General features: G+C 41.6%; 1 protein-coding gene across 2 annotated transcripts in view; it reads right to left on the reverse strand.

Moving 5' to 3' along the window:
• ADAMTSL1 (ADAMTS like 1) overlaps positions 1-23439 on the reverse strand; it is a gene marked incomplete at both ends in the record, with an annotated part of 469161 nt that overhangs the window by 35976 nt on the left and 409746 nt on the right. For both annotated transcript variants that reach the window (XM_079706140.1, XM_079706139.1), the window contains 3 exons: positions 790-997; positions 4190-4370; positions 6039-6251. In XM_079706140.1, the coding sequence (XP_079562266.1) occupies positions 790-997; positions 4190-4370; positions 6039-6251 (602 nt within the window). The remainder of the gene's footprint in view (positions 1-789; positions 998-4189; positions 4371-6038; positions 6252-23439) is intronic.

The raw sequence follows: 23439 nt of genomic DNA on the forward strand, positions 1-23439 counted from the left end.
TATAAAATAGATAACTAATAAGAACCTACTGTATAGCATAGGGAACTCTACTCAATACTATGTAATGAGCTATATGGGAAAAAATCTAAAAAAGAATGGATATATGTATATGTGTAGCTGATTCACTTTGCTGTATAGCAGAAACTGATAAAACATTGTAAATCAACTATACTCCAATAAAAATTAATTTAAAAAAACCCCAAAAGACACATGCACCCCAATGTTCATTGCAGCACTATTCACAATAGCCAAGACATGGAAACAACCCTAATGTCCATTGACAGATGAATGGATAAAGAAAATGTGGTGCATATATACAGTGGAATACTACTGAGCCATAAAAAAGAATGAAATAATGCCATTTGCAGCAACATGGATGCAGCTAGAGATTATCATACTAAGTGAAGTAAGTCAGAAGGAGACAAATATCATATGATATCGCTTATATATGGAATCTAAAAAAATGATAGAAATGAACTTATTTACAAAACAGAAACAGACTCACAGACTTGAAAAACAAACTTATGGCTACCAAAGGGTAAAGAAGGGGGAGGGATAAATTTGGAATTAACAGATACAGACTACTATATATATGAAAGATAAATGACAGGGACCTACTGTATAGCACAGGGAACTCAACTCAATATCTTATAGTAACCTATAATAGAAAAGAATCTGAAAAAGAATAAATATATATGCACAACTGAATCACTTTGCTGTACACCTGAAACATTGTAAATCAACTCTACTTCAATAAAACATAAAAATTAAAAAAAAAAGCCCTCTCACCTGGCCCCAGCTGGAGAAGGCCCACTCCACACACAGCTGTTGGTTACAGGCCTGGGTATCGACTGGCCGTTTGGCAAGCTGTGTGCACATGTCATTGGACACAGGAGTGGAGATCCCAGAGGCTTTCAGCTTCTGGCAGGTCACCCGGCGGGTCTGGACACCTCCCCCACAGCTCCGGGTACAGGCGGACCAGGAGGTCACCATCCACCTGGAAAGAGGAAGAAGAGTCAGGGCAAAGAGTCAAGCCTTGAGGAGAGGGACGATGCCATACACTCTCAGAAAAGGAGCCCCGTGCACCTTCCTCCTCTCACCACACAGCAGCTAACTGCAGGGCCATGTCTCTTTTCACAGTATATGCTTGGGGTGGTAGGCTGAAAATCCCCACCCCTCCCCGCTGAGATATCTATATCAAATCCCTGGAACTTGTGAATGCGACCTTATTTGGACGAAGGGTGTTTACAGATATAGTTAAAGATTTTGAGATGAGATTGTCCTGCATTATCTGGGTAGGCATTAAATACTATCACTTACCCTTATAAGAGAAAGGCAGAGGGAGATTGGACATAGAAAAGGAGGAGACAGTGTGACCACAGAGGCAGAGGTTGGAGTGATGTGGCCACAAGCCAAGGGACACCGGAAGCCACCAGAAGCTGCAAGGGCCGAGGAACTGATTCTCTCCCAGAGCTTTTGGAGGGGGTACAGCCCTGCTGACCCTTGATTTTGGACTTCTGGCCTCCACAACTGTAGGAGAATAGATTTCTCTTGTTTTAAGCAACGATGTTTGTGGTAATTTGCTGTGGCAGCCACAGGAAACAAATACCCTTTGGAAATTGACTAAAAAGGTGCAATGTGAAAGAGTTTTCTGAAGATCAGTTGCCTTTTCTTAACATTGGCCCCAAAAGCCGTGAGCTTGCACATGACACATTCTGGGAAGACAGTCCTTTAGCTGGTTACGCTGCATTGCAGTTCTGGTACTTCCTAATGGCATCCAAGTGTGGGGCAGAGAAGGGACAGTTTCCCAGGGAAGTCAGATCCAGACCTGGGTCGCTCCCTGACCCTGGAGGCGGTCTGGGTCTCGGTTAAGCCAAGTTCTGTCTGCTTGTACTCACTGTTTTTTCTACCTCGCCTTAACCCACGTCTCATTTGATTTTGTTTAATCCCTCAGAAACCTACAAAGTTCCTTCCAGCTTTCTGGAGCAATTCCCACGCCCATGAGTCACAGTCCATAGGTCTTACACCTCTTAGAGGGCTGTATACGTGGTGACAGTAGTTTTTCTCAGGATGTTAGCTTCCAACTGCAATTTGGGCCCTCAGAAGTGAGACTGACCAGGACTGGGACAAATGGCTTTCCTCATAAAGCCGAGCTGTAAGCTGGGAAACACTGAAATCCTTGGTCTGTATACAAATGTGGAGGGGTTCTCTTTGGATGTTTGTACCCTGGGCTAATTCTCAAAGAAGAGGGGAAGGGGGTGCAGTTTGGGGAAAAGAATGAGAAAAAAATTTGGTGCTTTCCAGCCATTTAATTCCATCTAGAGAAAACATTTTGTTTTACTGCCTGAGAAAAAAATTTATCTAAATGAAGTGGCTGAAACAGCTACCTGGGTCAAAGCAGGACTTCGCAGTGTTATTCAGAAAGCCTACGAGGGCCACGCTTGTTTGTGTGCAGAGAAGGGGGCTGACGTGCCCAGGAAGCCTGGTGGGGAAACCAAGCAAAGGTGAGCCTGTGGCCACTTCCTAGTCCAGTGGCGCCACATCTGGCTTTCAGGAGAGGTAAGTAGCAGGGACAGGGAGCAAATTCCTCCTGAATCTGGATCTGTGACTTATTTAATTTGGTGGAACTCCCCTGCTCCGTTAGCCCTGGAGAGAGATGACTGCGCACAGAGTTCCATCTCGCAGGAGCACAGCCACTTAGGAAACAGGCAGACGGTGGGGGCACTGAAACCCAAGCAGACCCAGCCATTGTTTCATCTGCAGAAATAAATAAGGCTGATTGACTCTGACCATCACCACAGCAAATCAAAAAGTCCCCGGCATGTCCAAGACCTCTTCTTCATTTCACACAGCTTGGCAAGGGCCGTCTTCCAGCCTCTCGTATCCCTGGTGAATGTCAGGCCTGCCTTTCAATCAACTTTTATTTCCAAATATCCATTTCAGCAATTTTTCATGAGTTGGGGTGGGGGCTTTGAGAAAAGAGAGGTACGGGCTATGTTACAGTTCAGGAAGAGTATAAAAGGACATTAATCATTCCCGTGGAAACCTTCCCGTCAGCAAGTCAAACTGCTGATATTAACAAGTGTGTTTCATATTTCATTGAGGCTCTCCTGGTTTCAGCTGCTTCTTATGACTCAGCTGGCAAAACACAAAGCAGTTGCCTACGTAGTGGATGAACGTCCCACAGATAGGTAGTAAAGGGGCATTTCAGGACCCAGCCAAGTCTCCCCGGGCTCTGGGCGCCATGCTGGTGCCAACTCCAAGCCCATCCATTATCCCTTTAGCTGCTGCCTGACACTGGGTGGCAGGGGAAGGGTACTGCTCGGTACAGCTGCTCAAAGCTCAAGGCAGAAGGAAGAGGCAGAGACTGTGGGTGTCATTCTGAGCTATATAAGGGACCCAAATGCAGAGAATGTATAGTTGGCCCTTGAACAACACAGGTATGAACTGCACAGATCCACTTATACTCGGATTTCTTTCACGAAATACCTACTACAGTACTACACCATTCGTTGCTGTGAAATTGCAGATATGGAGTGCCGACTATCAAGTTATAGGTGGATTTCAGACTGCTCGGGGTCGGCGCCCCTAACCTCTGCATTGTTCAAGGGTCAACTGTAAACCCAGAGTTGAAGCAACTATGGGAAATGGAAATTTATGTCAACTTTAGCAGGATGCAACCCTTTGTAGAAGAGAGGATAATATTTCCTTAACTAAATTGGAGTACTGATGAGCACAGGTATTTACAGCTAGAAGAAAGGGGAGGAGTTGGGGTATAGGCCAATAGTCACTTTCCCCTAAACACTTCAACTGCAAACATGTTTCTTTTCTTACAAACCAACCACAGAGCCAGCTTCTTACTGCAGTATGGGAGCTCTCTCTTGCCAGGGCCTGTGATGCTCCTGGCCCCTGAACAGACCCTGTCAGGCCCTTGGGAAGTCTGGGCAGCCTTTAGCCGGCTGAATAGTGAGGGAAGAAACAGCCAAGGGAGGAGGCTCATCCTGAGGGATGTTTTTTGTGCAGTGGAGAGGCTGGCGGGCCCGGGCCTTACAGGAAAGGACGTCAGGCCCCCTCACCTGCACTTAATATAGCTCTCTCAGTGCTAGACAAGGGCTGGCCATGAACTTGGCTAAAAGTCCAGGCCCATCCTTGGGAGTGGGCGGCCTGAGCCAGCATCCGGCACACTCACCGGGAAGGGCAGTCTCTCCGGTTGCAGGCGATGGGCTGCACAGCAGGGCGCACCTTCCCTGCGCAGTGAGTGGGGTTGACCTCCGTGCTGTTCAGGAGACACCTCAGGCGGGGCTGCTGAACCCCCCTGTTACCACAGGAGGCTGAGCACGTCGCCAGTCTGTCCACAGACCACCAGTAATCTATCACAGAAGGAGGATCAGAGGTGAAAAGAAGATAGCATCAATGCCCATGTTATTCCTATGAAAAGAAGAAGATAGCATCAATGCCCATGTTATTCCTTCAGAGTGGTGGGGTGGGGTGTGGTAGGAATGAGATGCTGTCATGAATGAGGCCCTGCCCTGCGGTAGGCTCCATTCCCCACCAATCTAGGCATGTCACGTGGTCTCCAGGGGCCTCTGCTGGCTCATCCATAAAGTGAGTACAGTAGCCCTTATCTTATCATGCTACTGTGAGGACTGCATATAAAGAAAGTACAGGGCCTAGCCCAGTGCCTGGCACATGGAACTTCATCAGTGGCTGGAGCTCTCGTATTTTTAAACCTATTTCCTAAAGTACTCTTTCCTTCCATTAGTTTACCAGAAAGTGACTTTATTTTTCAACAAAGAGATATAAAAATATCAGAGGTACTTAACAATCATATTTAAAAGTCTATACTGGAGTTGGACTTTGTATATGTTACAGAAAAACAGCCTGTCCAGAGAGGCTCACTTTTCACGATGACGTCGGTCAGAAAGGCCATTTCTTTGGATTTTCTATTTGGGGGTCTGGGACTGACTGGTAGGAAAGCTGTTAAAAATAACTGGGCTGGTAAATTTTGAGTGCTTATTTGCGCTCAAAAGATTTGTGTGCTACAAATCTTGCAGATAGGCACTGCCTTCTTGTTTTCAGCAGAGAGTGCCTGGCTGGCAAGAAAACGCAACATTGACTTTCCTGTGTGGAAAGTGAGATGGCGGTGGAGGATGTTTCAGGGGAAAACCTACACACTCAGGAAAATCTCCCCCCTTATGTGCTATTCTGGGATGAACTCTGTCCCTTCCCATGGAAACCTCCATTTTAGGGTATGTGCAGTAGAATTTTGCTTTCCCTACAAGTATCACACATAGGCCACAGGTAGAACCAGTCTATGGAAAACTCGAAAGTCTCACGTAGTTTCTATAACAAGGCCAGTTTAGGCTCCTTTCCCACTGTTTTGGGCTCATTCACAACCCTTTCTTGGGGCCGTGAATGCCAGGGCCCACCCAAGGGCTCTCTGACCTGACCAGGTGCCTGGAAGGTGAATGCATGAGCCACAGAGACTCCTCAGTCTGCTCGTGGACAGGCCACAGAGAAGGTTCCAGGAAAGCACTTGGCATGTGACTGTAGCTGGAGACCCTTCTGGATGATCAGTGGTCCTGGCACCAGCCCTGGTTCTCCGAGGCAGGGGCAGTAACCACGTAGTTCACATCAAGAGGTAATTTTAAACCAGCTCAACAGAGAAAACTTGTATTTTCTTAGTAGGCAACTTTGCGAGTGTGTGTGTGTGCTCTTTACTAGTTAAACCAGCATAAAGGAAACACATTTGCTTTGCTATATGGCAATATCTCCTTGGTCCTGAGCAGCAGTAACATGATAAGCAGAAGGGCGCATCTATGAAAGCAGCACTGACTTTTCCGGGTTCTGCTGAGATGGGGGTGGGTGGCTTTTCTGAAGAGCCTCACCATATGGCAACATGGTTGGGCTTCCATTTTCATGTTCTAAGAACCACTGGAGATCAGAAATCACTTTGTTCTGCTGGAGAATTAGATTTCCAAGTAGACTCTCTTCTTCAAGAAACAAGCCTGGCACAAAACGCCTGAAGGGTTTCTTACCTTGGATCACTAAAGAGGCCTTCTGTACGAGCATTCCCGCCTCATTCTGAGCAAGGCAGCTGAATTCCCCTTGAGACCCGCCACTAAGGTTTGCAACCTTGAGAATCCGTCCAGCTGCCAAGATATGATGCGTCAGTCCTGTGGTATTGGCAACTGGCTGGTCACCATGGAACCAGGTGATATTGGGAGTAGGGTGGCCTTTGATGGGGCAGCCTAGAAGGAGAGGTGAGGAGAAGTAAGCCATGGATAAAGCCAATAAGGACACATTCCTGATGAGCTGTTTGACTGTTTCCATGGGTTTTGAGGCGATACATTTGATGTGGCTTCCCCATGGCATTTTTCTTATGTTTCCCATTCCCAAGCAAATGGGAGATGTTTTTATTCTCTGGATGCTTGGAGGGTGACTGTTACTCATTCAATTAAAGTAAAAATTTCTGGGGAACACAAAGTACCTATTTTTGTCTATGTCCCTGTAATAACTTTTAAAAAATGAAGCAATTAAGATTTACTCATTGGACATTTTCTCAAGTTAATTAGTGCCTATGCCAGTTTTATACTGAAAGAAATCACTTCTTCAAATGCAATGAGTTGGGGGAAAAAAAACCCACGTACTATATAGTAATAGTTAGGAATCAAACTTTAATTGGTAAATGTCTAACGTCTGCCTCCATTTTACTCTTTATGTGATTTTCAAGCCAAAAATTTTCAACAGACTAGGAGAACAATTTTAAACACTGATCTCATTTCTCTATAGGTCAAGAACCTTGGCCTTCTGACAGCTCTTCTGACAACCAAGCCTGCATTGGACATGAACAATGTTATACTTATTACATAGTCATTGAGCCTATTTTGATACATTAAAATTCCAAAATATTAAACTGAGATATGGTGTCTACTCAAGCCTTTGTAGCACAGAATTAGTAAAATAAACTGATTGCAACTGTGAGAGAAAACTCATTACCTCTAAATTCGTACTTGTTGAATTTGCTGTTGTGACCCCAGAAACTTAGCTTCCAGAGGAGATTTATTTGGAGGTTTAAAATGCAAGATAAATCATTCAAAATTAAAGATAGTGGAGGTTTTCTCTCAGTTCAGTTAAGAAATATCTATTTGGTGCCTAGTGTTCTGGGGACAGTAAATCTAGTTAAGACTATCTTCTCTCTTGCAAGGAGATCCCAGCTGGTATGGGATGCAAAAAAGCACACTAATAAAACTGAGATGTAAGGCAGAAGATGAGATCAGTGAGACACACAGATGGTCACCTGCATGGATGTGTGTGCCTATGGATCTGTACAGAGAATGGATTTTCTAACGTTGTTCTGTGTTCTGGGGGCAGCACTATTAGAATTTTTATAGAATGGCAGCGTTAACACAGGCAAGGTCTTTAAGAGATGATCTAGCTTACTGCCAGAGGAGAAAACTGAGGCCCAGAGATGTTAAGAGACCGTCCCAAGATCAAGGGGGGCAGATCCTCTATCTGACTCACTGTCTTGTGTTCTTTCCCCCATACCTACTGCTTGTCTGGTTAGACGCCAACAATTGACTTAGGCATCTTGATACCTCCTTCCTTTGTCTGCGTACTCCCTTCATTCCCTTGCCTTTTTACATTTTCACTGTGGTTGTGTAGGTTGAAGAGGTGGGAACAGACTACTTTGAAGAAGGGCCCTGGAAAAACAATGCTAAATTTGACCCTCAAAATTTCAGTATGGAATATCATGTTATAGGACCCAATTTTTCACTTCTCGCCGCGTGGACTCACTCTGCCATGTAACTTTACAGGGCCGTCCCATGATGGGTGGGCTTTACTTCCCCACCTCCTTACTTTAGGTTTGGCCATGTGACTACTCTGGCCACTAACAAACACTAACAATGAACAATCTGAAAAGGAAATTAAGAAAACAATTCCATTTACATGAGTATCAAAAAGAATAAAATACTTAAGAATAAACTAAACCAAGGAGGCAAAAGACTTGTACACTGAAAACTATAAAACTTTGCTAAAAAAAGAAATTAAAAACATAAATGAATGAAAAGGTATCTCACGTTCATGGGTTGGAAGACAATTTTGTTAAGGTGTCAATACTCCCCAAAGCAAACCCAATTCAATCCCTCTCAAAATCCCAATGACTTAAAAAAGTTGTTTTTGCATAAGTAGAAAAATTCATCTTAAAATTCATATGGAATCTCAAGGGACTCTGAATAGCCAAAACAATCTTGAAAAAGAACAGCAAAGTTAGAGGTCTCATACTTCCTGGTTTCAAAACTTATTACAAAGTTACAGTAATCGAAACAGTGTGGAACTGGAATACAGACAGACATGTAGACCAATGGAATAGATAGAGAACCCAGAAATAAGCTCTTATGTATATGGTCAATTTTCAACATGGGTGCCAAGACCATTCAATGTGGAAAGGATAGTCTTTTCAACAGATGGTACTGGGAAAACTGGATTTCTACATGCAAAGAATGATGTTGGATCCTTACATTAAACCGTATACAAAAATTAACTCAAAATGGATTAAGGACCTAAACATAAGAGTTAAAAGAATAAAACTTTCAGAAGAAAACGCAGGGGAAAAGTTTCATAATATTGGATTTGGCAATGATTTCTTGGATATGACACTAAAAGCACAGGTAACAGAAGAAAAAAATTAGATATACTGACATCATCAAAATTAAAAGCTTTTGTGTATCACAGGACACTAACAACAGAGTGAAAAGGCAGCCCACACAATGGGAGAAAATACTTACAAATCATAGATCTGATAAGAGATTAATATCCAGAATATAGAAAAATTCCTACAACTCAACAACAAAAACCACCAACCAATTTAAAAATGAGCAAAACACTCGAATAGACATTTCTCAAAGATATGCAAATGATTAATAAGCACAGGAAAAGATGTCCCACATCACTAATTGTTATAGAAATGCAAATCAGAACCAATGAGATATCACTTTATACCCATTAAGATGGCTATTATTAAAAGAAGAAAAAAAGAAATTAACGAGTTGGTGAAGGTGGAAAAATTATAACACTTGTGTATTGTTGGTGGAAATGTAAAATGGTGCAGCAACTGTGGAAAACAATACTGAGGTCCCTAAAAGAAAATTAAACATTAGAATTACTGTATGATCCAGCAACTCCACTTCTGGCTATATACCCAAAAGATCTGAAAGCAGGACTTGAATAGATATTTGTACACCAATGTTTATGACAACATTATTCACGATAGCCAAAAGGTGGAAACAACCCAGAGTTCTATCAATAGATGAATGGATAAACGAAATGTGATAAATATATATGATGACTATTATTCAGCCTTAAAAAGGGAATAAAATTCTGATACATGTGACAACATGGATTAAACTTGAAAACATTAATTTAAGTGAAGGAAGCCAGACACAAAAGGACAAATATTGTATGATTCCCCTTATATGAGCTATCTAGAATAGTCAAATTTGTAGAAGCAGAAAATGGAATAGTAATTACCAGGGGCTGGGGGAAGGAGGGAATGGAGTATTATTATTATTTAATGGTATGAGTTTCAGTTTGGGATGAAACATGGATATGTTCTGGACATGGATAGTGTGAAGTTGTACAACAATGAGAATGTAATTAATGCCACTGAACTGTACACTTAAAAATGGTTAAGATAGTAAGTTTCATGTTATGTATATTTTGCCATAATGAAAGAAATGAGGCAAAAGCTGCGCTGGGTACCAATTTCAATCCTAGACCTCAAGAAATCTGGTGAGTTTTTGCTTGTGCTCTTATGCCTTTGCCATCACTGAAGAACATGCCTCGACTGGCCTGATGATCTCAAGGGGAGGATTAGAGAAATGTGGAGAACAGCCAAGTCATTCCAGCCAAACCCAGTTTAGATCAGCTGAACTAAGTAAGAGCAGTAAGAATAAATGATTGATGTTTTAGCCACTGAGTCTTGCATTTATTTTAATGCAGAACCTCTTTTTTTTCAGGGGTGGGGTGAGGTAGCTAACTGATACATTTAGGGAGTAGGGGCTTCCAGAGCTCCTTGAGCCATGGATCCAAGGCTTCCAGTAGGGTGGAGTTTCTACCTGTGTACTAACCCAGCTCTCATCTGACCTGGATCTTCTCACTCAGGTACTCTGAAGGAGCAGACTCCCCACATGCTTCTGGTGGCATCTAGGCATCTATATGCCATGAGGTCCATGGTGGTGTCACCGTACTCCCATTATGAAGTGGGTGTGAGAATGGCCTTGGGGAGAGGTGTACAGAAATCAGTCCACTGGGGACCTCCAGAGACCAGCAGCACCCACTCCCTCCAGCCCAAAAATGTTGCCTGGAGTCAGACGTGGGTTTCATTTTCTAATAAGAGGCAGGAAAGCTGTACGTTTGTTTAGGCAAATAGCCTGATTTCAAAAGTGAAGGTTGAAACAAGTACAGCTTTTCAGACTTACTGAAACAGACAGATATATGTCTTCCTATCACATCTGCTTTAAAGAAAAAGAGGTGCCATATGCTGTTGAGATGCTGGCTCCACGAATCCTTTCATTTGGTCAGTGTGCATGGAGCGCGGTGAGGCTGACTAGATTCCAAATTGAAAAGTAAGAACCTTGCTATTCCAAAGGAAACAGGAGATACTTGGCCAGAGAATCTCTCATATTTAGCTCTAGTCTTTTTTTCCCAAATCCATTAGGGCTGATTTTCTGAGAGAATATTTAGGCAGGAAAAGGACTTGTAGCAGCCACAGGCTATTTTCTATGGCTGATAAAGTTACTTATCTAGGATCCAGAAATCTTAGTCAGCTAAATAAGTAGTACATTTACATAACAATTACATTCAAAATCTTTCCTCTTTCCTGGAATCAGAGGCCAGAGTGAACAGCCAGTATACCTCTCTTAGCCCATCTGGGTCTTGCATCTTGGATATATTTCCAGGGTCTTCTAGCTTGGTGATCCTAGTGAGGCGTGAGGGCTGCCATGGATGTGGAGTTCTTGAAACTCAATCTGAGAAAGACTCTTGAGTAGCAGTGACTAAGACTTTGAGTCTTTGAGAGGCTGCCTTCATAGTAATCCCTCTCACTCTGAAACCTATTGGGGTGAAGATCTGTTCTGTAGAAAGTTTTTAAAGGAAAAGCAGTTTTGTTACTTTCAAATGCAGTTGCACAGATACATGACTCTCAAGGAGAACTCTCGATTTTGATAGGGCTCTTTGGCTTCTGTTTTCTAATCTATAAATGAGAGCTTTAGATTTAATCAATACTTTTCATATTGATGTTCCTTGGGGCCCTAAAGTTTTGCAGAGGTGTGGGGGAGGAGGGTGGGGAACCTTGATAGGGAATCTGCATAGATGGGGCTTTGGGGTCTCCATTCCCATTTCACTCATAGCAGAATTACATATCAGGCTTCTGCATAAGAAGATTCTTTTATTAGTAACCAGTGAATTAGATAATTTTTAAGGTGCTTTTGGGTTCCAAGGTTTCTTAGCATCATCTCAAATTCATCATTCTCACCCCTCTTCTTCCCAGAGAGGGCAAAGTAGACTTAGTCAATCTATATTGTTTAGGTCAATATGTAGTGAAATTGAATTGTGCCAATGAAGGGCTCCTGGAAGAGAAGTTATATATGGAGGTTATTTAGGATTAAGATAAGCAGAGATAGTAGAAGAGGAGGGCAGTCTAGAAGATACAGTATGAACAAAGGTGAAAAGATGAAAAAACTGGTGATGTGTCTTTGAGAAATGACTGGTTGACTTGACTGGAACATGGAGGACATAGATGATTCTGGCATGGTGGGTGAGAGATACAATGGGGAGGATCTTGAAGGCCAGAATCTGGTCTTTTGGGAGCCCCTGCAGGTTTCTGAAGATGAGGGGGTGATCTAGGTTAGCTTTAGAAGAATCAGTAAGGTGGTTCTTTCCAAGATGCACTGGCTTGAGAGAAAGGAGAAGCTAGGATATCAGTTCAGAGGTGACAAGAAATGAGACATATTTGCAAAAGTAGCTCTGACAGGATATGAGGAGGATGGGGGTAGAGACAAAGAAGAGAAGCTAAAGAGACTGGAACACTAGTGGGATTGTTAACAGAAGTAGGTAAATCAGGAAGAGAAGCTATTCCTTATTTCTACCCCTAGAGATGAATAAGTTTAGTTTTAAGCATATTGACTTTAAAGGTTGTGACAGAACCAAAGGATGAAAAAATCCATTGAGATGATAAAGATAAAAATGGAAGTTAGTTAGTGGTAAGAACTGGAGACAGATTTTGGGAACCAGTGTCATAGATTTGTGAAAAGAGGTCAGGTCTCAGGACAAGACAGTGGGAGAATTCTAACATTCAGTGATTGAAGAAGAAATAGGAGGTATTAAAGGGCTCTGTGGGATAGGAGAAAAATTGAGACCATGTGATGTCATGGGACTCCAGAAAGGAAAGGGATTAAACAAACAGGTTGTTAGCAAATAATTGATTTATATAAGAATTTGTGGAATGAATGAGTGGTTTCTTTTTTTTTTTTTAATGAAAATAACTAACCAAACATATTCTTTCCACAACCACCCTCCACCCCCTGTGCCCAGGCAAAGGTAAACTTCATTCCAACTCACGTTTGAATGATCAGAAATTTCAAGTTAGTGGAATTGGAAATAAAAGTGTTCTGTATAATCAGAATATACCATTCAATGCTATGTTCACATATTTCTTTATTTAAGAGAGAATTTACCTCTGGGTCTTGAATCTTTAGAATTGTACCAACAACTGTGTTATTAAGAAGATAAAGGATTAAAGAAGAGGGTGAATGAGAATGCTTTAAATGTTGCAAAACAGAAACAGAGTAGATCTTGGCCAGAAAACTCTCAAAACAACTTGACTAGGGATTCTAGCATCCAGTAATGGTGAATAACTAGGTTGGACTAGTCTTAAAATTTAAACAACAGCAACAACAACAACAAAATACACGAAACAACAACTCCTGGAAAGCACTGAAGAGTGACCAAAAGCAATGGCAGAAACAGAAGGGGAGTTGTCCTAGAAACCCAGGAACTGCAACAGGTGTGATTTGCTACCTAGTGGCTTTTTGCCTGAGGAAATTCCTCAATCCCCAGATGGCCCAGATTGCTGGAAAATGTATAGCTTCATTGTCTTGAGATGTCAGAGGACAGTGTCTGGGGGCTGTTAGAATAGCTGGAAAGTTAAGGGGGGATATCCTTTAAGATAAACCTTAAAATCTATATAAGTCCTGTCCAAATTCTTTTTAGCAGACCCCAGAGGAACCCAGCAAAAGAGCAGCAGCTAGAAGCTGACAATAGAGTGGAGAATTCAGTCAGTGCCCACTGCAGGGAAGACAGAAGTTGGAATTTGAGTCCAGCCAAATTAACTGCCTTTTAGAACAAAACCAAACACTCTTCATAGGAACATAACAGAATCCAAAGTCTCTCTAGTATATCATCTATAATTTTCATTATACTGGGTTGGCCAAAATGTTCAATTGTGTTTTTCCCATTAGATGGCTCTAGTAGCACTTAGCTGTCTTTAACTTCATTCAAAACAAATTTGTTAGATTGTATGTGACAGCTGTCATATCAGCGTGCATTTTAAAAAGTCTTATCAAAATTGGTGAATTTTTGTGTAGCCATTTTAATATTGAAGATAGAAGAAAACAACATTTTTGGTATATTTTGTTTTATTATTTCAAGAAAGGTAAAAATGCAACTGAAACGCAAAAATAGATTTGTGCAGTATATGGAGAAGGTGCTGTGACTGATTGAACATGTCAAAAGTGGTTTGTGAAATTTCATGTTGGAGATTTCTCGCTGGACAATGCTCCACGGTTGGGTGGACCAGTTGAATTTGACAGCGATCAAATAGAGACATGAATAGAGAACAATCAGTGTTATACCATGAGGGAGATAGCCGACATACTCAAAATATCCAAATCAAGCACTGAAAATCATTTGCACCAGCTTGGTTATGTTAATCGTTTTGATGTTTGGGTTCCACATAAGTTAAGCGGAAAAAAAACCTTCTTGACCGCATTTCCGCATGCGATTCTCTGCTGAAATGTAATGAAAACGTTCTATTTTTAAAACAAATTGTGATGGGTGATGAAAAGTGGATGCTGTACAATAATATGGAATGGAAGAGATCATGGGGCAAGCAAAATGAACCACCACCAACCACACCTTCATCCAAAGAAGGTGATGTTGTGTATATGGTGGGATTGGAAGGGAGTCCTCTATTATGAGCTCCTTCTGGAAAACCAAACAATTAATTCCAACAAGTACTGCTCCCAGTTAGACCAAAAGCAGCACTCGATGAAAAGCGTCCAGAATTAGTCAACAGAAAACACACAGTCTTCCATCAGGATAATGCAAGACTGCATATTTTTTGCTGACCAGGCAAAACCTGTTACAGCTTGGCTGGGAAGTTCTGATTCATCCACCATATTCACCAGACATTGCACGTTCGGATTTCAATTTATTTAGGTCTTTACAAAATTCTCTTAATGGAAAAAAATTTCAATTCCCTGGAAGACTGTAAAAGGCACCTGGAACAGTTCTTTGCTCAAAAATATAAAAAGTTTTGGGAAAATGGAATTATGAAGTTGCTTGAAAAACGGCAGAAGGTAGTGGAACAGAAGGGTGAATATATTGTTCAATAAAGTTCTTGGTGAAAATGAAAAATGTGTCTTCTGTTTTTACTTAAAAACTGAAGGCACTTTTTTTGCCAACCCAATACAATTAAGAAACACTAGATAAGAAAAAAATGTGATCCATACTTAATAGAAACAGCAATCAACAGAAACCAGTCCTGAGATGATGCAAGTGTTGTAATGAATGGACAGTGACTTTAAAGCAGCTATATAAATATGTTTAAGGAGTTAGAGGAAAGTCTACTCATAATAAATGAAAAGATGGAGTATCTCACTAGAGAAGTAGAAACTATGAAAACAAATTCTAGAGCTGAAATGTACAAAAAATGAAATGAAAAATTCACTAGATGGGCCTAACAGAAAATTGGAGATGACAGGAGAGAGGGTCAGTGAACTTGAAGATAGTTCAGTACAAATTATCCAGTGTGAAGAACAGAGGGAAAAAAGACTGAAGGAAAATAAACAGAGCTCCATGGACCTGTGGGAAAAAGTTTAATATATGTGTAATTGGAGCCCAATATGGAAAGAAGAAAATTAGACAGAAACATAGTAGAAGAAATAAAACTATCAAATCTCCCAAATTTTGAGAAAACCATAAAGTTTCAATAAGGTTAACAAACCACCTAGGAACATCATACTCAAAGTGATGAAATTAGCAGATTAAAAAAAAATCTTGAAAGCCATGATGGAGTAATAAGGACTGGGTTTACTCTCTTGCCATAAATAACTAGAAAACTGGACAGAAGTGTATGAAATGGCTGTTTTCAGACATTAGATAACAGAGAGTAGAGGGCTGTTATCCCTGAAAGAAGAGAAATAGATTAGGTGAGCCTGGTGAATTCTCTGCCTTCCTGCCTGGAGGTACATTCTGAGCTGCAAAGTAGGGAGGATGTATTAGTTTCCTCGGTTGCCAGAACAAAGTACCACAGACTGGTTGACTTAAGTGACAAAAATTTATTGTCTCACAGTTCTGGAGTCTAGAAGTTTGAGATCAAAGTGTCAACAGTGTTAGCTCCTTCTCAGGGCTGTGAGGGACAGTCTGTTTTATCTATTCTAGCTTCTAGTGGTTTCCTGGCAATCTTTGGTGTTCCTTGGCTTGTAGATGCATCACTCAAATCTCTGCTTTCATGTTCATGTGGAGTTCTTCCTTGAGTGCATGCCTATCTCTGTGTCCAATTTTCTTCTTTTTATAACGACACCAGTAAATTAGATTAGGGCCCATCCTAATGACCTCATCTTAACTTGATCATCTGCAAAGACTCTGTTTCCCAATAAGGTCACATTCACAGATACTGAGGATGAGAGATTTCAGCAACCTTTTGGGGGGACACAATTCAACCCACATCAGAAGACTATCCCAAGCAGAGCATGACAGTCTGGACTAATTAATGAGACAAAGAACAGAGTTCAGTGAGGTTGAGGCAGCCAGAAGTTGAGCAGAATTCTGGAAATGAGGGTGTTATGTAGAAAAAGGGCCCCAGGAATATGCATAAATTCCTCTTGAGTCTTTGCCCAAATGAAGATGTACATGCATAGAGTGAAACTCTACAAGATTGACCAAAGATCAGTCAGGGAGCTGTGAGTTTACTATTTCCCAAAGCTCAAGTAGGGCTAGAAGGGCTTCAAGTTCTGACCAGCCAGAGTGCAACATCCTTGTTCATCATCAGAGGAACTCAGTAGAGACCCCCGAGGAGCCCTAGGGTAAAGGCCACTATAGACCTGCTCTAATCAAACTTAAGAACAAACTTCAAAAAGATCGAATTAAACTTTGAATAACTTAACTGCTTAAGAGAAGAAAATCCAACAATCACTAGAAGAAGACAACAAAATCCAAACACTTAATGATATAAAATTTACATTGTTTAGCTTTCAATCAAATATTACTTGTTAAGTCAAGAAGCAGGAAAATGTGACCCATAACAAAGACAAAAATTGGTCAGTGGAAACATATCTAGAAATGACAGGGATGGTGGAATTAGTAGACAAGGATATTAAAACAGGGTATTAAAAATAAGTTAAATATTTAAAGGAAAACATGTACATAGTAAGAAAGTGGAAGTTATAAAAAGAATCAAATGCACTTCTAAAAATGAAACATACTTTATGAAATGAAAAATTCACTAGATAGGATTAATAGAAGATTAAATACTATAGAAAAAAGATTTGTGATATTAAAGATGTAGTAAATAGAAATTAGCCAGAGTGAAGCAAAGAGAGAAAAAGACTGAGAAAAAAAAATCAAGTGGTCAAATATGTTAGCCAAGGATGTGGTTACATGGGTATATCTGCCAAAATTGTCTGGCTAAAATTTGTGCTTTTAATAATTGTAAACTTTACCTCAAAGAATAATTGAGCAGGTATGGGGGTGGGAAGTAGGTGGAAGTACAAATAAAATAGGAATGGCAGGAAGTTGTTTTTTGAAGCTGGGTGATGAGTGCACGGGGTTCTTTATGCTGCTCTGTTTACTTTGTATATATGTGAAATTACCCACAATAAAAAAGGGAAAAAACATGAAATTATTGATCATCAGAAATGACTCAGTGTCCAAAAAAATTTCTTTTCACATATTCTGTTTATTCAGCTTTATGCTTCTTCTTTAAAATTTTAACAAGTTTTAAAAAATTGCTGTTCCAGCCTGCTATTTGCAGATGTTTCCTCAAATATTTTATAACCTGCTCAACTTAAAAATTCCTGCTGGTAGAATCGCTAAAGCAATCCTGAAGCAAAAGAACAAAGCAGGAGGCATAACCCTCCCAGACTTCAGACTATACTGCAAAGCTACAGTAATCAAAACAGCATGGTATTGGCACAAAAACAGACAGATGGATCAATGGAACAGAATAGAGAGCCCAGAAATATATGCACACACCTATGGTCGATTAGTCTCCAACAAAGGAGGCAAGAATATACAACAGGAAAAAAAAAACCAGTCTCTTTAGCAAGTGCTGTTGGGAAAGTTGGACAGCCACGTGTAAATCAATGAAGTTAGAACACACCCTCTCACCATACACAAAAATAAATTCAAAATGCCTTAAAGACTTAAACATAAGACATGACACCATAAAACTCTTAGAAGAGAACACAGGCAAAACATTCTCTGACATAAATTGTGCAAATGTTTTCTTAGGTCAGTCTCCCAAGGCAGTAGAAATAAAAACAAAAGTAAACAAATGGTACCTAATCAAACTTACAATCTTTTGCACAGCAAAGGAAACCATAAACAAAATGAAAAGACAACCTACAGAATGGGAGAAAATATTTGCAAAAGATGTGTCCAACAAGGCCCTAATTTCCAAAATATATAAATAGCTCATACAACTCAACAACAAGAAAACAAACAACCCTATCCAAAAATGGTCAGAAGACTCAAATAGACATTTCAGATGGCCAATAGGCACATGAAAAGATGCTCAACAATGCTAATTATTAGAGAATGCAAATCAAAACTACAATGAGGTACCGCCTCACACTGGTCAGAATGGCCATTATTAAAAAGTCTACAAATAACAAATGCTGGAGAGGATGTGGAGAAAAGGGAACCCTCTTACACAGTTGGTGGGAATGTAAGTTGGTGCAGTCACTGTGGAAAACAGTATGGAGGTTCCTCAGAAAGCTAAAAATAGAATTACCACGTGATCTAGCAATCCCACTCCTGGCCATATATCCAGACAAAACTATAATTCAAAAAGATACAGGCACCCCTATGTTCATAGCAGCACTATTCACAATAGCCAAGACATGGAAACAACCTAAATGTCCATCGACAGATGAATGGATAAAGAAGATGTGGTACATATATACAATGGAACACTATTCAGCCATGAAAAAGAATGAAATTGCCATTTGCAGCAACATGGATGCAACTAGAGATTACCATACTAAGTGAAGTCAGAAAGAGAAAGACAAATACCATATGATATCACTTATATGTGGAATCTAAAATATGACACAAATGAACCTAGCTATGAAACAGAAACAATCACAGATATAGAGAACAGGCTGGTGGTTGCCAAGGGAGAGGGGCTTGGGGGAGGGATGCAGTGGGAGGTTGGGGGTAGCAGATGTAAGCTTTTATATATGGAATGGATAAACAACAAGGTCCTACTGGATAGCACAGAGAACTATATTCAATATCCTATGATAAAACCGTAATGGAAAAGAATATAAAAAAAAGAATGTATATATAGATATAGATATATAGATACAGATATAACTGAATCACTTTGCTGTACAGCAGAAATTAACACAACATTGTAAATCAACTATACTTCAATAAAAAAAATTCATGCTGGTAGGTTCACCTTCATTCATTTAGCTCTGTTGAAGTCAGAGATCACTTTCCCTTGTATTGATACTTGTGTCACCCTTGACTGCAACGACTTTAGTGTGGTTGCTTTGTATGGCAGAAACTGCTAGTTATCCCCTCATATCTGCCCTCTCCTTCTTAGTGTACATGAACTCCTGATTTTTACATAGGTACATAGCTGCCTGGAATAGAGACATTTCCCATCACCCCTTGAAATAAGCTGTGGGCCATGTGATTCCATTCAGTGACATGAGAGGGAAAGTGATATGTATACCTCCTGGGACATGGCTTTCAAAGAAAAGAACTTGCCTTTCTTCCCCCTTCCTCCATCCTGCCATTGAGGATGTGTATGTGGAGCAAACCAGCTGGCTTAAGTGGATGAGGGCAATACTCCAGGATGCAGAGCACCGGGAGTCTAAAGCGTTTTCTGCCTGGGTCCCTAGGTGACATGGTAGCTTGCCACACCATGCCTGCAATGTCTTTTTCTGGACTTCTATAAGACAGGAATATATTCCTCTCTTGTTGACTGTTATTTTGGGTCTTTGCTGTAGGTTGCTGAATGTATATCCTAACTATGACAATCCTAAATATTCTTTCCTTACTGAGGCAGCCTCCATCTGCTAGATAGGTTACTGTATTTACCTTCACATCTGGACACTGACCACAGAGAATATATGTGACTACTCATCTTGGATTGAAAATGCTCTTAGGGGACTTCCCTGGAGGTGCAGTGGTTAAGAATCCTCCTGCCAGTGCAGGGGACACAGGTTTGATCCCTGGTCTGGGAAGATGCCACATGCTGAGGAGCAACTAAGCCCATTCACCACAACTAACGAGCCTGCACTCTAGAGCCCGTGAGCCACAACTACTGAGCCCATGAGCCACAACTACTGAGCCTGCATGCCACGACTACTGAGGCCCGCACACCTAGAGCCCGTGCTCCGCAACAAGAGAAGCCACTGCAATGAGAAGCCTGTGCACCGCAATGAAGAGTAGCCCCCGCTCGCTGTAACTAGAGAAAGCCCACGTGCAGCAACGAAGACCCAACACAGCTAAAAAAAAAAAAAGAAAAAAGAAAATGCTCTTAGGAAAGTCTACTTTCAATAGGAAAGGGAAAGTAAAGACCAAAGTAAACTAATTATAACTAAAGTGAATGACCAAAATTGCAGGTCATCTGCCTTTTTCATCACAAATCTGTCTTTCAGTGCTTTTAACTGAACACATAACTTCTTAAAAACTTTCTTTGTACTCAGAATTGGTATCCCCTCAGCACACATGGAGTGCAGGCCCCTGTGCTTTTATGTACATATTTATGTGCATGTCTGTGTGTACACAGTGGCCTCTGAGGCTTGCCAGCAGCAAGAGTCAAAAGAAGGAATCTAACATGAATTCCCACTGTGTATGTTCCCAGTGAATAATTATCCATGTTTCGCTGCTAATGAGAAAACCTGGCTTGTCACAGGGGTTCCTTTCTGTCACGAACATTTCTCATTTGTTAAAGTAAGAGAAGTATCAATCATTCTTTGAAGGTGAGCAATCTCTCTGGGTGACATTTGCAAGGACACCAAAAACTGTGCAAATGCATTCCACACCTCTAGAGAGGCTCGATTATAAACCACACCTCTTCCCCTTTGCTTCCATGAACATATTAACAGTGTTTCCTGCAGGGGCTGGCATCTCTTTTTCTTTTTCCCTCCCAGCTACATGAACACAGACCATTTCCATCCTCCCAAACTCAACGGCCACCCCAGGAAATGGTCCATCACCAGGGAATGATGGTGCTCTCTCTCCTCAGACCTCGGTTAGTACAGGTCTTGGGTTGGGTAGGTGGCTGAGGGGGAAACAGTGCTTAGGAAGGCAGCTTAGATCATGAGGGTTCTGGCAGCAAAAAGCCCCTATCAACTTTTTAAAAGAATTTTGTTTTATTTATTTTAAATTATTTGTTTTGTTTTTTTGACTGCATTGGGTCTTCATTGTTGTGTGCAGGCTCTTCTCTAGTGGCAGCAAGCAGGGACTACTCTTCGTTGTGGTACACAGGCTTCTCATTGGGGTGGCTTCTCTTGTTGCAGAGCACGGGCTCTAGGCGCATGGGCTCAGTAGTTGTGGCGCACGGGCTTAGCTGCTCCGCGGCATGTGGGATTTCCCGGACCAGGGATCGAACCCGTGTCCCCTGCACTGGCAGGCGGATTCTTAACCACTGCGCCACCAGGGAAGTCCTATCAACCATTCTTAGCCAGCGAAAGAAAATATTGCCTTTAGACCTCCATTCCTGGGTCCACTGTGGCTCCACAGTGAGCCAGAGCCAGGTGGGATTCACATATGTGTGAGGGTTTTCCTCCTAGTTTCACCTACTTTTTTTTTTTTTTCAATCACATTAACTGGAGAGGGATAAAACTTTGGAATGGGGGAGATGTGCGCAATAAGAAATCAAATTATATACGAAATTATATCTGCTGGGAGTCAGTTTAGCTGTCACCTGCCATGAGTTGACATTCCTGATTAAGTCAGATTGACCTCACTGACTTTCTTCCCCATTGTTTCCTATTTCACATGAGTTTCTGGCACTAAAATAACCTTGCTCAGGGAAACAGCCTGAGTTCAACAGGTGAGGGAAATAGGGGGATGGAAAACCGGGAGGCCTGGTGGCCCTTGACCTCAACTTCCTTGCACCCTCCGTGGAAGAGTTTAAAGGCGGTGGGATAGGGCTGCCTTTGAGTCTCCTGTCTAGAAAGAAGCTCTGAACTCATGATGGTCATTACTCACTGGATATTTCTGTGGAAGGGCCAAAAGTTAGCAGGAATTCTGGTCCTGCTAAAAGATAGGCAAGCAGCTTGATTTGTGGGCTTCTTTGTAGGATAGATCAAGCCAACCCAGGCCTTCATTAGCTGCCTGTCACTTATGAGAGTCACACATCCGGAGTTTATTTTCATGAGTTCTTAGCCTTAATGAGCAGAAGGCAAGAGTTCAGACTTGCATATTCTCCCTCCCCTTCTCCCTTCTCAGCCAAACAGCTCAGAAAAAGGCAGCTGAGCTTGAGACACTGATTCTGCAGAGCAGAAAATATAAATGGACTGAAATAGGTCCTCAAGGAAGGACGGCTGGAAAATGGGAATACACCACCTAAAAGAGGAGGAGGGAAAAGCAGTGCTCTAGGGATTTTCCCTTATTTAACTGCTATTTAAAGGAGAAGAAAGCTGTGGCAGATTAGGACGTGCTGTGTAAAAATATTAGAGACGTGGCATTATTACTTCACGAGCTGGCTCCAGGCCTGTCAGCATTTCCATTATAATCCTGTATTTTTTCGCAGAGTTAAAACTTACTATAAAAATGATGTGTGCTGGGATGAAACTTGGCACTTGGTGTAGTCAGTCTGGGAGTCCTTTCCTTAATTTAATTTTGCACAACTGGAAAACGCTCGCTCAGCCATTTAACATGGATGGCAGGATCTCCATGCTGCACGTGGTATAGGGTAGGTATGGCCTCACTCTAAGACTGTGGGGTGACTGGATGAAAGTAGGGAAGCAGCCTCACTGCATTTTCTGGCTCCCTCTCCTTTCAGGTTTGGTGTCCCCATTGGGTGACGGAGCTGGTCTCTCAAGCAGCACTGAATGACTGGGAGCTGGCACCGGGCAGCAGGCTGAGAGACATGATTAATTCATGTCTGAAAAAACTCTGTTCCTCACTCCCCATTTGTCAGCTGGACCCCAGAAGGCTGTGGGAGAAGACAAGTGACTTTAATTTTCACTCTGATTTCTGGGACCTCCCAATAAGCTGGTCAAATAACCAGACCAAGACTATTCCCATGTACATTTGCCCAAAAAAAACTAACATTAAAACATTCCTGGAAAAAAGGAAAAATACGAGCCCATTTTCCATTCCCCAAATGTCTTTTTTACCCCTAGGGCAAGCTTTGGGTTTCCATTGGCAGGGGGCATGCTAATGTCTCCATCTCCCTGGGCATCTGGTGGAAGAACTTGATATATTTCTCAGCATGAAAAGTAGCTCCATCCAGATTTATGACTTGATGAAGGCCTTGCCTTCTCCAAAATGCCTTGCTTATTGCTTGGTCACTGCCCTCATCCATAACCTTAGGACCTGGTTAACTCTCTTAGAGGTAATGGAGGCGAGGTGCCACTTAGGATGTGCATGTACATACAGTTTCATTGGCTGTGAAAATATGACTACGTGGTCTCAGTTAAGAGCCTGGCAGTGCTGAGCCATGTGCTTATCCAGGGTTGCTTGGGCCACCTTGCGGGGAGGGGGCTCTGGGAAACTGCTCCAATTTTGTTAAATTCACAGTAGTGTTGATTGGGAATGAAGCTATCTCAAGTGGATAATACACAGAGTTCCCAGGTGTCCTTCTCTGCCAGCAGGCTCTGGGCATAAAACACACCTTTTAAGACACCTCAGCATTTTTAAAAAAAGTTTCAGATTTCTGGGTTTATAAGTCCCTGGTTGAATCTACCC

This window comes from Hyperoodon ampullatus, assembly GCF_949752795.1.
Source record: "Hyperoodon ampullatus genome assembly, chromosome: 6".
Lineage (NCBI taxonomy): Eukaryota > Metazoa > Chordata > Mammalia > Artiodactyla > Ziphiidae > Hyperoodon > Hyperoodon ampullatus.